Source organism: Bufo bufo, chromosome 2, assembly GCF_905171765.1.
Source record: "Bufo bufo chromosome 2, aBufBuf1.1, whole genome shotgun sequence".
In the NCBI taxonomy this organism is placed as follows: Eukaryota; Metazoa; Chordata; class Amphibia; order Anura; family Bufonidae; genus Bufo; species Bufo bufo.
The window spans coordinates 165868768-165885969 of record NC_053390.1 but is presented as its reverse complement, the minus strand read 5'-3'; the positions used below and the strand labels follow the sequence as shown (position 1 = coordinate 165885969).

The 17202-nt window shown below is 47.1% G+C and overlaps 1 protein-coding gene across 4 annotated transcripts in view; it reads right to left on the bottom strand.

Annotated features, from left to right (window-relative positions):
• Window positions 1–17202, bottom strand: part of YTHDC2 (YTH domain containing 2) — a 143393-nt gene that overhangs the window by 111317 nt on the left and 14874 nt on the right. For all 4 annotated transcript variants that reach the window (XM_040421635.1, XM_040421639.1, XM_040421638.1 and 1 more), the window contains exons 6-7: window positions 10836–11035; window positions 8796–8962 (exon numbers count right to left, since the gene is read on the bottom strand). In XM_040421635.1, the coding sequence (XP_040277569.1) occupies window positions 8796–8962; window positions 10836–11035 (367 nt within the window). The remainder of the gene's footprint in view (window positions 1–8795; window positions 8963–10835; window positions 11036–17202) is intronic.

Sequence of the window (17202 nt, the reverse complement as noted above, 5' to 3'; positions counted from 1 at the left end):
CTTTGTCTTTTTGTTTGGATGTTCACTAGGGGAAAAAACTGAGTTTTATTCATATGTAAATGAGTGCTCGCAAGTGCCCAGGGGCGGCGTTCGGGCTGTAAGTGCCCAAGTCGCTCTGCCTTCTTCTCACATAACCCCTCCCCAGCCTGTTGCTTGGCCCGCCCTGTAAGCCTCTTACGTCATCCAGTGTACTGGCCGATATCCCGCCCGCGCATACACACTGCATGGAATGATGCTGCTGCCCACAATGGTCATCACAGTGCGCATGCGCCGGCGGAATATCGGCCAGTACACTGGATGACGTAAGAGGCTTACAGGGCAGGCCAAGCAACAGGCTATTTCTCCTAATGTATTTCCAGCAGAGTCAATAAACATTGATATAATGGGGGTAAGTATATCACAAAATTTCCAGCATTGAACAATTAAACCCCTAAAAGTTACTTTATTGGTATGCGTTAAAAGGATCCCATAAGGGTCCACTAGATCCAAACTATTTAGTATACAAACAAATAATTAATTAAGTGACCGATAACCACATCCAGAATGAAAATTAACCTGAGGTATGGGAAAATATGTCCCTAAGTCTACCCCTATCCTAAAACCTCAGCCCAGGGAGGGCTCCTGATGGTGGAGGCCCCCTGTCCGCGTACCTATACTGCTACCCTGGATGTGGTTATCGGTCACTTAATTAATTATTTGTTTGTATACTAAATAGTTTGGATCTAGTGGACCCTTATGGGATCCTTTTAACGCATACCAATAAAGTAACTTTTAGGGGTTTAATTGTTCAATGCTGGAAATTTTATTTCTCCTAATGATTGCTCCCGAGACAAAAACTTGATTTTTGTACTTACCGTAAAATCTATTTCTTTCCGTTTATTGGGGGACACAGGCTTTGACCATGGGTATAGCTGTTGCCGCTAAGAGGCGGACACTAAGCACACAAAGTACAAGCTCCTCCCTCTTCATCTATACCCTTCCTACAGGGACTAAGCTAAATCAGTTTAGTGCAAAAGCAGTAGGAGAAACCAGACACCAGAAAAAGGAGATTTTTGTATAACTTACCAGTAAATTCTCTTTCTCGCTCTTCATTAGGGGACACAGGAACCGTGGGTATAACTATGTCCTCTAGGAGGCGTTGACACTAGTAAAAGCTGTTAGCTCATTTCCTGGCAGCTATATCCCCTCCTGGAGAGAGAGCTTCAGTTTGTGAATACGCAGTAGGAGAAGCAAGCCAACCAAAGAGAAAAACATGGAACACCAACCATGCCAAAAGACCCAACAGGGGTCTAACCAGCAACTGCCACACTGTGGCCAAACAACAATACTGGGTGGGTGCTGTGTCCCCCAATGAAGAGCGAGAAAGAGATTTTACTGGTAAGTTATACAAAAATCTCCTTTTCTCGCCCATATTCATTGGGGGACACAGGAACCGTGGGACGTTCAAGAGCAGTCCACGGGGAGGGAAAAACCACAGACCCATGGAAGCAAGCGGACCTGCTGGTAGCTAAGAAAATGCCGCCTGCAAGACCTTGCGGGCTAAGCAGCGGCGGCAGATGCATAAGAATGCACCTGGAAAATTTTCTTAAAAGAGTGTAAGGAGGACCGGAAGCCGCGTTACACAACTGCGCAGCCGAGGCGCGATGCCTCAGAGCCCAAGAAGCGTCCACCGCCATCTTCACCCCTCCTCTGGTCCAGCAGCGTCACCCCTTCAGCTACTGGCACCGTAGTGGCAGGACGCTGGAAAAGGGGGGCTTGGATGGGTGACCCCTTGGCTGGCGGGATGCAGGGGAGCGAGGCTGCCCTGGTCCACCTTGTCTTCTGAGGGGGAGGCAGCAGTGCGGGTGACCGGCACTGGCGCAACTCGACCCCGGGAGAACAGGGAGGCAAGGCGTCCACTGTTGTCCCATCTGAAAAAGGAAAAAAATAAAAATAAAACTAAAAAAATCTTCAGAGCAGGGAGGTCTTGCCTCCTATTGACACTAGAAAAAACTGAAGCTCTCTCTCCAGGCTGGAGGGGGTATAGCTGCCGGGGGAGGAGCTAACAGCTTTTACTAGTGTCAACGCCTCCTAGAGGACATAGCTATACCCACGGTTCCTGTGTCCCCCAATGAATATGGGCGAGAAATTACATTATGTACAAACCCAGAACCACACAGGCCCGAAAAGGCCCATAAACAAAAGAATAGGTGGGAGCTGTGTCCCCAATGAACAGAAGAGAAACAGATTTTACGGCAAGTACAAAAATCTAGTTTTCTCATCCGTCTCATTGGGGGACACAGGCTTTGACCATGGGACGTTACAGAGCAGTCCCTGAGGGTGGGCTTAACTTCAACCCCCCTGCCAATCAGAGAACCGCTGTCTGCAAAACTCTACGCCCCAAAGAAGCGTCAGAAGATGCAAAGCTGTGCACTCTGTAAAACTTGGAAAAAGTATGCAAGGACGACCAAGTAGCCACCTTGCACACCCGGATGGCCGAAGCCCCGTGATGCACCGCCCAATGAGCAGTCATCCGGAAGGGCAGAGCCCGGTCCTTAACACGGTACACTTCCACAATAGCCAAACAAATCCTTCAGGAAATGGAAGTCTTTGACGCTGCCAGCCCTCGTCTCAGCCCCTCTGGAATCACGAACAGGGAATCCGTCCGCCTGAAAGTTGCCATCTGGGACAGACAAACCCGCACGGCTCGTACAAAATCCCAAGGATGAGAATAATCTCCTCATTTAGATGGAATGCAGACACCACCTTCGGCAGGAAGGACTGCACAGGGCGAAGGACCACCTTATCCGACATGACAGAGCCGCGAGTTCCGACACTCTACAGATAGAAGTAATTGCAACCAAAAAAAGCCACCTCATAAAGATAGGAAGCGCAGTGACACCTGCTGCATGCGGCACCCCCTGCAGAAAATTCGGAACCGCCGAAAGCAAAGCTAAATTTCGCTGAAAAAGAATGGAGAGAGCCGACACTTGCCCTTTAAGAAAGCCGAGAGCTAGCCCCAGGTACATGCCCGACTGCAGGACAGCTAAAAGTCGCGGCAAGGAAAAGCGGGAGACAGCTGTCGCCGATCGCAACAACTAAAGTAGGACTTCCAGGTCCGGTGGTAGATTCTGGAAGACGACGGCTTCCTGGCCCGAATCATGGTCTGGACCACCGCATCCGAAAACCCACGAGCTTTCAGTACAGCGGCTTGGGCGACTAGGGACACGTGCCACACCCTGCGCGGGGCCAAGATCTTCAAGAGGAGACGCGGAATGAGAGGAAGAGGCGGGAACACGTAAGGAAACGTGAACTAACGCCGGGGGTTCATCAGCGAGTCGCATGTCAGGGCCATGGGGTCCCTGGACCACATGACGGAGTCCTCAACCTTATTGTTGAAGCGTGGGGCTCCTTGAACAGAGAGATTTTCCAACACTCCCCCCCAACCCTTGAGGTTTGCGTCCGTCGTTAACACCTTCCAACCGAGAGGGAGGAACGAGTGACCTGACGTCAACATCGGAGAGACCATCCACCATCTGAGGGCCCGGCTCACTGGGGCAAAATGACACATTGGCCAATCCAAGGAGGCTGGGAGCGATTACAGCTGGACAGAATGGCTTGCTAAAGCGTTCTGGTATGGAATTGAGCATAGGGAAGTATCTGCAGACGAAGAGCAAATCGTTTTTCTGGAGGCAAGAACACCTTGGCCTGACAAGTGTCCAGTACCATACCCAGATAAGTCAACTGCTGCGATGGATAAATACAAGACTTCTGCCTGTTCAGGATCCATCCGAAGCGCTCCAGGGTGTCTAGAACAATGTTCAAGCTGTCCGCCGTCCCCTTCACCAGGATATCGTCTAAGTAAGGAATCGCCACGATCCCCCTGGCATGATGATGGAGCAGGGCCATGACTGCTGCCAAAACCTTCCTAAAAGACCCTGGGAGCCATGGCCAGGCCGAACGGGAGGGCCACAAACTGGTAGTAAAATCGAACCGGAGAAACCTCTGATGACCGACGCATATGGGCACGTGAAGATAAGCGTCCCTGATGTCTATCGAGTAGTGTTGAGCGAACTTCTGTTCTAAGCTCGGCGTCTAAAGTTTGGGTTAGGGTTAACGAAGAATCGCGTTATGGATTCTGCTACCACAGACCATAACGGAATTTAGAATCCATAACGCGATTCTTCGATAACCCGAACTTTACAAAGGACACAAAGAAAATGGTTGCGCGCCTTGAGGTCCAGAACAGGACGGACCGTTCCCTCTTTTTTGGGAACCACAAAGAGATTATAGTAAAACCCCTGAAAACGGTCTTGTGCAGGAACCAGAACAATCACACCTTGCTGCAGCAGCGTGTGAATTGCCAGAAAAAAAAAAGAATCTGTGGCTGGGGGAGAGGCCGGAGGAGACGAACGAAAAAAACGGGACGGAGGGGAGGACTTTAAATCCAGCCCTCTGCAATGACCTCTCTCACCCACACATCTGAGATATGAGCCAGCCAAACATGTTGAAACACATGAAGCCGGCCGCCCACCTGAACGGAGGGCATCGGGAGCCGCCCGTCATGCAGCGGAGTTCTTAGGGTTAAAGGAATGGAGCCCTGTTGACGGAAATGCCAGGAAGGCTTGAAGGAAGGTTTGCGCTTCCGATCAGTAGACCGCCTGTTCTGTGGTAAATGGGTGCTCTTACCACCTGTAATGTCCGAAATAATCTCATCCAGGCGCTTACCAAAAAGTCTGCCGCCGGTAAAGGGGAGGGCCGTTAGCGTCCGCTTTGAAGCATTATCTGCCGCCCAGCAGGAGAGCCATAGGGTAAAGGCCAAAAGCCACCAACAGGGCTGACGAGCAAGCCATAAACCTGGCCGCGTCCAAAGATGCTTCACAAATATATGCGCTGGCATGCGAGAGGTGCAGGGCCACATCTGCAAGTTCCCTCGAGGGGACTCCCGGGTCAAGACCCTGACGTAAAATTACTTGCCCCCTCTCCCGTAGCCTTGCTCATCCATGTAGAGGCAAACACCGGCTGCAGCGCTGTGCCCACTGCTTCAAAGGCAGATTTTGCAAACGCTTTCAGCTTCTTATCTTTGATATCAGAAAAAGAAGCCCCATCCACAACTAGCAAGGTAGTATGTTTAGTTAAGCGGGAAACTGGCGGGTCCACTATAGGTGGAGCCGACCATTTCTTAGTCAAATCCTCCGGAAAAGGATAAAGGACGTCCAAGCGTTTTGGCAACATGAAATGTTTATCAGGGAAATTCCACTCCTTGGGGAGAGAGGAATCAAACTCCTGGTGGCTGGGGAAACACTTGTGCAAATGACAGGACTTCATAAAGGAAACACCTGCACTGGCAGATGATGGAGCTGGATCCTCAACCTGCAACGTCTCAATAACTGCCGTAATTAAAGGGGTTCTGCACTTTGTTTAAACTGATGATCTATCCTCTGGATAGATCATCAGCATCTGATCGGCGGGGGTTCGACACCTGGGACCCCCGCCGATCAGCTGTTTGAGAAGGAAGCGGCGCTCCAGCAGCGTCGAGGCCTTCTCACTGTTTACCGCAGGCCCAGTGACGTCACGACTAGTATCACTGGCCTCGGCGTGGCTAAGCTCCGTTCCCTTGAATGGAGCTTAGCCCAGCTCAGGCCAGTTGATACAAGTCGTGACGTCACTCGGCCAGCGGTAAACTGCCATCTCAAACAGCTGATCGACGGGGGTCCCGGGTGTCGGACCCCCGCCGATCAGATGCTGATGATCTATCCAGAGGATAGATCATCAATTTAAACAAAGTGCAGAACCCCTTTAAACTGTCCACCATGGAGGATAGTTTGAGCGAATGACTATCCAGTGAGACAACATCCTCATCTGACCCTCTCTCCTCAGAACATGCCTCTTCAGCTGAGGACACATTGGAGTGAGACTCTCTAGTAGGAAGATGAGAGGCCGAGGAAATGGGAGACACAGACACCCTTTTGGGGGGATATGTTCTGGCCTGTTTTGTGGGACGGCTGCAATGGGCACGCGCCCCCTAATCCCCAGAGTCGGACTGGTCAGAGGACTGCCTTGCCGACAAACGCCCCTATATAGCCACAATAGCTTTGTTGGTATAGGAGACATCCTGCACCACCCTAGACAGGGAAAGCACCCATTCCGGTTCTTCCGTAGCTTGGGCAGAGGGTCCGGAGCCGAGCCACTTGATGGCGACGCAGCACACGCAAAGCAGAGGGAGTCTGACTGAGGGGATGGAAATTTTGCGCGACAAGACGCACAGGCAAAATGACGCACCAACGGACCGCCTGCTTCTGGACCTGGGGCCTGGGTTCAGACATAATGACACCCCTGGCACCCCAATGAGGAAAAAGGGAAGGTTAGGCCCTGTAAGAAAGGACAAACCGCACTTACCCAGCCTGTGTCCCTCCAAGCAGCAAGCCAGTCCGTCAGCGTCCCGCCAGGTGCTTTAAATCCCAGAAGTGGGTGGAGCCCACTCTCCCTCTGCTCTGTTGCAGGCGTGGGGGCGGGGCGAACGCAAAACCCACCCCCAAAATGACTACGGCTCTCAGTGCCCACCCATCATCTCTGGCCCCACCCCCATGCTCGCCAGAACCAGGCCGGCATCCCCGGCCGTCTCAGACACTGGCCAGGGAAAAAATAAGCCATGGGGGCCCTGCAGGAGCAGGCCACACAGAAGCCAGGGCCTCCATTAACAATGGCCCCGGGTGCCCCATAACCGATGTGTCAACCAGGAAGTGGCGCTCAGGAGGAAACTCCGCCCCCCTCCTCTCCCAGGTGCGTTCAGGAGTACGCCGCCGTTGGAACGGACGCCCCCAGTAGAAGACCCAAACGAAGCCGGGGCCTCAATTAACAATGGCCCCGGCGGCCTAGTGGAAGCGGCGATGTCCTCAACACAGAGGAGGATAACTCCGCCCCCTCCTCTCCCCGGCATTCAGGAAGACACCGCCGGACCAAGGAAGCCGCAGGAGGACGCGCTGCGGTGTGCAGCCACACAGCAGGAGCAGCCCTGCATGCTGGCCTTGGAAGGCGAACGCCCCCAGGTGCTCTCCTGGTTGGGAGTCCAGGCAGTTTAAAAGATTGCCTAAAGCTTCCCGCTAGAAGGAAAAAAAGAGACAACATTAGTAAACTAGCAGACCTGCAACGCAGAGAAGGTCTGCCTCCTACAGACACTAAGCTAAAACTGATTTAGCATAGTCCCTGTAGGAAGGGTATAGCTGAAGAGGGAGGAGCTTACACTTTGTGTGCTTAGTGTCCGCCTCCTAGTGGCAACAGCTATACCCATGGTCAAAGCCTGTGTCCCCCAATGAGACGGATGAGTAACGAGCCATTATAACTAATGAAATATATTTGGGAATATATTTATGATAAATATTTACGCATTTTCATTTTCTTATTTCCCGGAGAACCCCTTTAAAAAGAGGACTTGTCCCCAAAAAATGCAATGCAATCGGAAAGCAGCTTGCTGTAGAGTGGGAGAAGCAGAGCGGAATGTTTAGGTATGAGCGAATCGACTTCGGATTTGCATAAAACTTCGGTCCAATACTCCGTACAGTATTAGAATGTATTGGCTCAGATGAGCCGAAGTTATTACTTTGTGAAGTCTCGTGTGACTTTGCGTAATAACTTCATAGATGAATTTTTATTGTAAAAAAAAAAACATTTCCCGAACTCTGGTTCCGAACCAGAGTTCTTGAAATGTTTTTTTTTACAGTAAAAATTAATCTATGAAGTATCTCTGCTTGTTTCACATCCTGTGAATACCTATCAGTACAAGGAGGAGTTATCAGTGACTGACAGCATTGTGTCTATGTGTGCATAAAAGATAGCTGTCAGTCATTGATAACCCCTCCCTCCTTTACTGATTCACAGGAAGTGGAAAAAGCAAAAGATAAATGTATATAAAAGTACAAGTTTTACTGAATCTTTTCCTACATAAGTATATATTATTATCTGCTCGACTTATCCTGCTGTATAACATGGTGCTTTCAGATTGCATTCCATTTTGCGGTGACAGGACCTCATTAAAGGGGTTTTCTAAGACCTTTATACTGATGACCTATCCTGTGGATCAGTATCTGATCGGTGGGCGTCCAACACCCAGGACCCCTGCCGATCAGCTGTTTGAGAAAGAAACTAGCGCTCGTAGTAACGCCATGGCCTTCTCTCAGCTTTTCCTAGGTCAGTGACAACACGTTCATCGGTCACTTGGCCTAGGCGCAGCTCAGCCCGATTTGAGTGAATGGGTCTGAGCTGCGATACCAAGCACAGCCGCTATAAAATGTATGGCGCTGTGCTTGGTAAGCTGCGAGAAGGCCGCGGCGCTCACAGGAGCGCTGATGCCTTCTCAAACAGCTGATCGGCGTGCATCCAGGTTGTGTCAGACCCCCACTGATCAGATACTGATGACCTAGCCTTAGGATAGGTCATCAGTATTAAAGTCCTGGAAAACCCTTTTAATTTCTTGCAGATTTTATTTTTTCATATATAGAAAAAGTATGTTTAAAACAGGGGTGATTGAAAAGGTAATCTAAGAGTCAAAGGATTGGCACAAGCACAAAACCTTATGCCACCCATTTCAAACCTACAGGAGTCCAAGAACCACAGATAAATTATTGTTTGGCAGGGTCCTAAAACACCACAGATCCCAACTTCCTAGACACCTGTGAAACTTGCAGTTCTTTACGTAGACATTGCAATTGTTGACAAAGTTTTGACATTAATTAGTTTTACAAGACTAAAATTTATAATCTAGATTACAGCGTTTTGGCTGAGACATAACTTCGTAAGTAACTAAGTAAAGCACATACCGGCTCTCTAGGCGAATCTGGTAACCGACCGTTTGACCAATTTTCTCTCCCCTTTCAGAAGCAACCCTTTCAGCAACAGCAATTGCAGCCAATCGCCTCGGCTGAGTGCAGAAGATTCGACAAGCCATTCCATTTTTGTAGCAGTCATCAAGAAGAAACTGGGGAATCTTACAGACAAAATATAGATTTGCTATAAATATAATGTATGTTCATGTATAAACTCCTAATGGTGATTGGTCAATGATCACACAACCAGGTTAGTGCACCCTTTGTTTTGCAGCAGGGTATATGTTTAGTCAGGGTCACATTAATAGTGGGAGGCATCTGTCATACAGATGCTGGATATCTTCCCGTAGTAGGTCATTCCAAATTCTTTCAACTAGGACCCATAGTTCAACCAAGGTGGTTGTTGGCTGCTGTTCATGAGAGAGCTGTCAACCCATCCAGTCCCAGACATTATTGATGGGGGTAAAATCTGTCAATCAAGATTGGTGGAGGAGCTACTGAATACCGTGAAGGGCACATTGTGTAGCACTTCGATATGTCCAGGACATTGTGGAACCAATCCTACTGCCCTTTTAAGAGACATGGTGTTCCAACAAGATAATACCTGCTCACTAGGGCTGTAACGATTACTCAAATCAAATCGAGTAACTCAACACAAAAAAAATCCTTGATGCAAATTTTTTGCATCGAAGATTCGTTTGTACCAGGTGACCACGGAGCGTGAGTGAAGCACTTGCTATTACTCACTGCTCCATGGTCTCCCGCGTGCACTATGACTTGACGCTGTGTGACATCAAGTCCCATTGAGTCATGTGAAGAAAAGAGAGCTGTGGAGTGTAGGCAGCGCTTCTAGCTGGAAAGGTAAGTATTTGATTTCACTGGCACTGGGGACTGATAGCACTAGGGGGAGCTGACGGCATTGGGGAGAGCTGACGGCACGGGAGAGGAACTGATGGCACGGTGGCGGACTGATGTCATGGAGGGGGCTGATGGCACTGAGGACGACATGGGGGGCTGGTGAGTTTTTATAAAGGAAAATGTTCTTTTAATCATTTTTTTCTTATTAGAGTACTTGAATAATCAGTACAGGGCTGAAACGATTCATCTATTTAATCGATGTAATTGAGGCAAAAAAATCCTCGATGCAGTCTTTCAGCATCGAGGATTCATTTAAATCACATGAAGCGTGAGTGAAATGAAGCTTCTCACTCACTGCTCCATGGCCTCCCATCGGCACCGCGCTGCAGGACCTTGCTTTCACACATAGTCAGCGCGCTGGCTAACGCTGTGTGTGATGTCAGGTCCCCAGTGCAGCTGGGATGAAGACGCGTCTCCTGCGGACTCCATGTGTCGGCGCACTCTGCACTGAAAAGTAAGTATAAAGTTAAGAGGCAGCAGTTGCGGGGGGGGAAGGGGAATGGGGGCACCTGTGATTTGGCATGGGCGAATGGGGGCACCTGTGATTTGGCATGTATAACGTTATTGGGGGGGGGGAGAGGGTTATTAGATTACTCGATTAATCGTAAAAAATAATCGATAAAATACTCGATTACTTAAATAATCGATAGCTGCAGCCCTAAATCAGTATAATACTTGGTTACTAAAATAATCGATAGCTGCAGCCCTACTGCTCACACACTGCACACACTACATAATATGCTCTTCAGGGTATCCAGCAGCTCCCCTGGCCAGCTTTATTGCTAGATCTCTCCCCCATCAAGAATGCCTGGAACTGGATTGAGTGATGGATCTCCCATGCAGCCACAAATTTTAACACCACACTGCAAAAAAAAAAAAGGAAATTGATATCCACAGCATGTGAATTTATGCAGAGGATATCCATTGTGGATTATACTTTTTGCAAGCACAGGGTGAAATCCATGGCAAGTCTGCAGCAAAATCAGCAGTGAAAAATCCTCTATAAGCGCCGCACCCTTAGTGTAACTTTCTGGGTGTTATTTCGGGGGGTGCACATACAAGATGATTATCAAGTTCATTCAGATTACAGCAAAAAACTATGTCAGGTGGACTTACCTGGGTGGTTTTTCCTGAGCCTGTTTCTCCAACAATCAGAACAACTTTATTATCTTTAATAACCTGAACAATTTCCTCTCGCTTTTCAAATACAGGTAACGACTGACGAAAAGAGTCAAACTCCGATTCCCCTCTCTTCACTGGAACTTGGGAGATGCCATTGTTTAGTCGGCCACTGGTTTTGTTCATCTCACGGCTCTCTACAAAGGAAATTTTAACATAAATAAACCTAAATCTGGCAAATGTCATAATTTTTCAACAGTGATAGATTTGATGGCACTCCAATTCAGGAGTGTGGTTGACACGAGACGGTTCCCAAACTAACGTAAATAAAAGACTCCTGCAGTCCACTGGATTGCTTACAGTGCTGCATTCAGTTATTAGGTGGATAGCCAGGCACTTAGTCATCAGAGTACTAAAATACAAACAAAGGGGGTATTTATTAAATCACAAATACACCTTAGGTGTATTTCTGACAAGGATTGCGGCCCAAAAGGTTCTTTACACCGCAATCTGCAACTTCTCCCTGTTCACGCCAGGTCTAAAAAAGTGAGCGTGGCATGGGCGGGGAGGGGGCCGGGCCGGTGGGTCGGTCTCATTTACCATTTTCTACTCCCGTTTTAGGCATGGAAAATGGTCTAAAGTCAGATTGCCAGTGCCTCTACATAACTCTGGCGGATCCACCACCAGGTATAGGGGTTATAAAGAGCGGTGTCTAATACGCCAGTCTTAATAAATGTGCCCCAAAGAGCAATCAAGGCTATGGTTTTCAAAGTAAGACATAGTGATCATAACAAACAATTACACGTTTATTATCATAATTGATATTGATATCCAGTCTCCAGGAGACATTTGCATTATACATGGAGGAAAAAAAAAAATACTATAAAGTATACTGCTTATCCTGGTATTGTTCTCTGGAGTGGTAGAAGAGTAAACTATGCCGAGATGACTATTCAAAGCTATATTTTTTCATTGTATCTCCAGTAGATAGCGGAACAGTGCATTAATGTGAATATTGCAGAACATCCCCTAATCGAGCTAAACATACAATGTATGTTAATAAATAACATACAGTGTATACAATGCATAATCCTGCATACCTAGATTAGCCGCACTAGAGGGGATAAAGACAGCAAGGAATAGGTGGAAGCATAGCGCTGGAGAATCTGATGCCCTATATGAAAGGCGCTGTGGAGTGCCGGGCAGTTGATGTCTATGTAGCGCCAGAACAGGGGCTATGGAAAAGAAGGAGCTTGATCCCTCACTTCTGGGGCTTGATCCTTCTGTTCCACATGAGTTCCTTGTCAAGCATATGTCAATACTACTTTAAGTGAGTAACAGTTTTATATGATCACTATGTCTTACTTTGAAACCCATAACCTTGATTGCTCTTTGTATGTATTTTAACACACTGATGACTGGATAAATGATTGGATGTCCACCTAATAAATGAATACGGCACTTTAACCCCTTAAGGAACCTGGGATTTTAAATTTTTGCGTTTTTGTTTTTCACTCCCCGCCTTCCCATAGCTCTAACTTTTTTATTTTTCCATTCACATAGCCTTATAGCTTATTTTTTGCGGGACATGTTGTACTTTCTAATGGCACCATTTACGGTTGCATACCATGTAGTAGGGAGCGGGGAAAAAAAATCCAAATGGGGTAGAATTGAGAAAAAACGCAATTCTGATAAAGGTTTTTATTTTATTTTTTTACGCTGTACATTATGCGGTAAAATTGACCTGTTATCTTCATTCTCCAGGTCAGTACGGTTCCAACGATAACACACTTCTTGCGTTTTAATACTGAAAAAAATGAAAAACCTTTGAGAAAAAAATGGTGTTTTTTTTTCATAACCATATTCTGACCCCTATAACTTTTTTGTAGCTATGTGTACATGGCTGTGTGAGGGCTCATTTTAAGTGTGTGAGACTTTTTGATCACTTTTTATAAAAAAAAATTGGGTAGAAAAAAAATTGGGTAGTTTAAGTGACAAAAAATGGCAAATTGGCTGTTTTTATTTTTTTCCCGCTGCGGCATTTGCCGTATGCCATTAATATTGTTATATTTTAATAGTATGGGCCATGCCCATGATGTTTATTTTTTTTTTTATTGGTTACCTATTTTTATTTTAAGGAAAGGTGGGCGATTTGAACTTTTGTTTACATTTTTTTTTTATATTTGTAAAAACTTTATTTTTTACTTTTTTTTTTATTCACCTTGGGTGACAATAACTGGCAATCGTTCGATTGCCCATAGTATTCAGTGATGGCTAAATAGCCATCATTGAAGACTTCATTTGCACTATATCAATACAAGGCTGCCACCTAGTGGCCTGTATTGATATATACGGTACATCTAATTGACTCTGAACCTGCTTGAGGCTTCGGTCAATTAGCGCAAGGGAACAGGTTCCCCGATCTCAGCCGGGGAAAGCTGTTACTGGATCGGAAGCGCGCGACTTCCTGTTCCGGTCTGCGCAGATTTGACCACCGCATCTCAAGGGTAAGATGTATGCAATCAGCCTTATGATGTGCTGCAGGTCTCTGCTATTTAAAATAGCAGAAACCCAGCGGCTAAGGCGCCAGCTGCACGTGCGAACGGACACCATGTTTAGGGATCGGACCCATGACGTACAGCTACGTCATGGGTCCTTAAAGGGTTAAGCAATCCGCTGGAGTGCAGGAGTCTTTTATTTATACATTTCTCAACACACGTGGTCCAAAGCCAATTATCTCCAAATTAGCCATATGGACGTCATAGAGGGCTGTCACGTACTAAGGATTCTCCTGTAGTAGGAAGAACAGATCACCACTAGAAAAAGGAGTAGGTCCCAACCAAATATTACATTCTGACATTACTAATTTCAGACATATGACTGCAAGCTCAACATCTGCAGTACAGTGGCAATTCTAATGGTCAATTTTTGGTTCAATGATTGGATGCTTTATCAAGAAAAATTGCAGAATATCATTGTGTATGTAGCATACAAGAAAATGAAAGATTTCATACAAAGGTCTATTGAGAGAATATGACAAACTAAAGCAGAACTGTGCAGTAGGATTAGTACATCAGTTTAAAGGGGTTGGCCACTTTCTGGCAACTGTTGACCAATGGGTTTGTGAGATGATTATATGGCACTTACTAATATAGTCTTTGTTAAAATTCTGCACCATTTTCTATATTTCCTTACGTATTCTCTCTTATATACAAAGTATTTTGTGTTGTCCACGCAAAGGTCCTGTCCATAAAATGGCTGCTGATGGAGGGTCATTTGACCACTGTACCTGCACTAAACTCCTAACAGGACAAGCGCAGATGCAGGTGCAGTGTATTTGTAAATGAAGACCAGAGAGCAGGACTACTGAGCAAGCACAGGGAGCGCTGCATTCACTATTCCCCATCCTATTGTACTAATGAGTGCTTCCATAATGGAAAGGCTCAGTAGTATTCACCCCATAAGACACACTGACTTTTTTCCCTCACTTTTGGGAGGGGGGGGGGACGAGATTTTTGTGGACTCGCCTGTAAAAATCTCTCTCTCGCTTAGTTCATTGGCGGACACAGGACCGTGGGTATAGCTGCTGCTGCCACTAGGAGGCGACACTAGGCTGAAAATTGTTAGCTCCTCCTCTGCTGGCTATACCCCCTCCAGCCATGAGATTGCATATCAGTTTGTGCCCAAGCAGTAGGAGTAGGAGAAAAAAAAAAAACATACATGAAATAAACCAGAACACAACTAATGCCGGAAGGGCCGAGCCAGACCCCACCGGCAAACAAACCGCTAGCACCTGCAGCAATAATGGAAAATAATGGGTGGGAGCTGTGTCCACCAATAAACTAAGCGAGAAAGAGATTTTACAGGTGAGTCCACAAAAATCTTGTTTTCTCACTCGTATCATTGGGGGACACAGGACCGTGGGACTTTCCCAAGCATTCCACGGGCAGGAAGAACACACCCTCATGGAGAACTGCCTCACGGAAGCTTAAGACACTGCTGCCTGCAAGACCTTGTGGCCCAGCGCAGCGTCTGCTGATGCAAAAGAAAAGTATGCTCCTAGTAAAACTTAGTGAACGTGTGCCAGGACGACCAATTCGCTGCCTTGCACAGCTGTGAAGCTGAAGCCTGGTGGAAGCGAGCCCAAGATGCGCCCACCGCCCTGGTCGAGTGATCTGTGATACCGAGGGGCAGCGCCTTGCCCCGGGAGCGGTATGCCTTAGCTATTGCCAAACGAATCCACCTAGCAATTGTCACCTTGGAGGCCTCCAAACCTTTGTGAGGACATTCAGGAGTAACGAACAAAGAGTAGGGATGTCCCGATACCATTTTTTTTAAGGTAGAGTACGAGTACCCATACTTTTATTTAAGTACTCACCGACACCAATTACCGACACCAATTATAACAGTTTTATGTAGTTTTGCAACAGCTGGAGGCAAACTGGTTGGGAAACACTGGCATATAAGGAGGGGAATGGGCATATGCCACCGCTGATCTGGGCCATGAGGTATCGGCGACATTTGCACGAGTAAATGTCCGGTATCGGCCCAGACACTGATACTGGTATCGGGACATCCCTAACAAAGAGTCCGTACAGCGGAAAGTGCTCGAGATGGATAAGTAAATCCTGAGAGCCCTAACCACATCCAGCTGATGGAGAGCCAGCTCCCTAGTCTTTGTTGACAAGGAAGGCAGAGACTACCTTCGGCTTAAAAGAAGGTATAGGTCGGAGCACCGCCTTATCTTGGTGCAGAATAAGGAAGGGTTCCTTACAGGAAAGTGCTGCCAACTCCGAAATGCGCCTGATGGAAGTGATAGCCACCAGGAATGCAACCTTCCAGGAGAGAATATGGAGGGGAACTGTGTTTAAAGGCTCAAATGGAGACAATTGGAGGGAACCCAGAACCAGGTTCAAGTCCCAAGAAGGCAAGAGGGGACGATAGTAAGGTCTTAACCGGAGCCTGTAGTGCCAGAGGACGCTGGAAAAAAATTGACAGCACAGACACCTGCCCCTTCAAGGAACTAAGGGCAAGACCCAAATCCAGACCCGACTGCAGAAATGAAAGGATGGTGGGAAGGGAGAAGCGTAGCGGGGGAAGTTACGTTCCGCACAGAAATGCAAAAAAGACCTCCAAGTTCTGCAACAAATCTCGGACGACGCTGGTTTCCTGGCTTTAATCATGGTGTGGATGACCCTGTCCGGGAAACCTCGCTGCTTCAGTTAAAAGAAAAAAGAAAAAAATAACAAAAAGGAAGCCGCCCTGCAAGCAGGGAGGTCTGCCTCCTACGACACTAAGCTAAAAACTGATATGCTCTCTCTTGGCTGGAGGGGATATAGCCGTCAGACGAGGAGCTAACACTTTTCAGCCTAGTGTCGCCTCCTAGTGGCAGCTGCAGCTACACCCACGGTCCTGTGTCCCCCAATGATACGAGCGAGAAAAGTGTGCGTCTTGTAGGGCTAAAAATACGGTATATGTAAAAAAAGCTGCTCTGAGTACCACTGATGTAGCCACCTGGAGCACTACTTAACCTCCACCTCTCCCTGTTGTCACTCTGCTTCCCTGTGAGATTGACAGGGTCAGGCATCCTCACTGCTCTGATGCATCGCCCTGAAATCTCACACGTGCCGATGCAGTAAGAATCTCAGAGCAGTCAATGACACTGCGGCTGAAAGCGCATGCATTGGAGTTCAGGGAGAGGTGTAGGTGAAACGATGCTCCAAGACTCTAGGCCAGCCCTTCACTGCACCGAGCACCTAATTTGCGTATAGCTAAAGATAATAAAATCTCTGTATTGGTAATACTGACTACAGAGAAAAAGGACTATTTGAGTCACCATGATCAACCCTACCAGGCAGTATGTCTGGTGTAATAGGGTTGATCATGGTGACTAGGGATAAGCGAATCTACATCGGATGAAACATCCGAAGTCGTTTCGCATAAAACTTCTCATAAAGCTCCGTACAGTATTAGAATCTATTGGCTCTTATGAGCCAACGTTATTACTTTGCGAAGTCTCGCAAAACTTCGCGTAATAACTTCATAAATGTAAAAAAACATTTCCCGAACTAGGGTTCGGTTCCAAGTTTTATGCGAATCGACTTCGGATGTTTCATCTAAAGTCGATTCGCTCATTCCTAAAGGTGATAGAAGCTCTGTAAATGTAGAAGTCACAAGTTTTACTGAATCTTTTCCAATAAAACTATATATCAATCTGCTCAGCTTCTCCTGCTCTATTGCGCTGCATTTTGTGGTGATAGGTCCTCTTTAAATGTCAAGAAGCTGACACCTTACAAGTCCCGAACTTCAGTTTTTTTAAAACATGCCAAATGCAAGCAGCATCTGCAGCTAAATAAAAAATTTA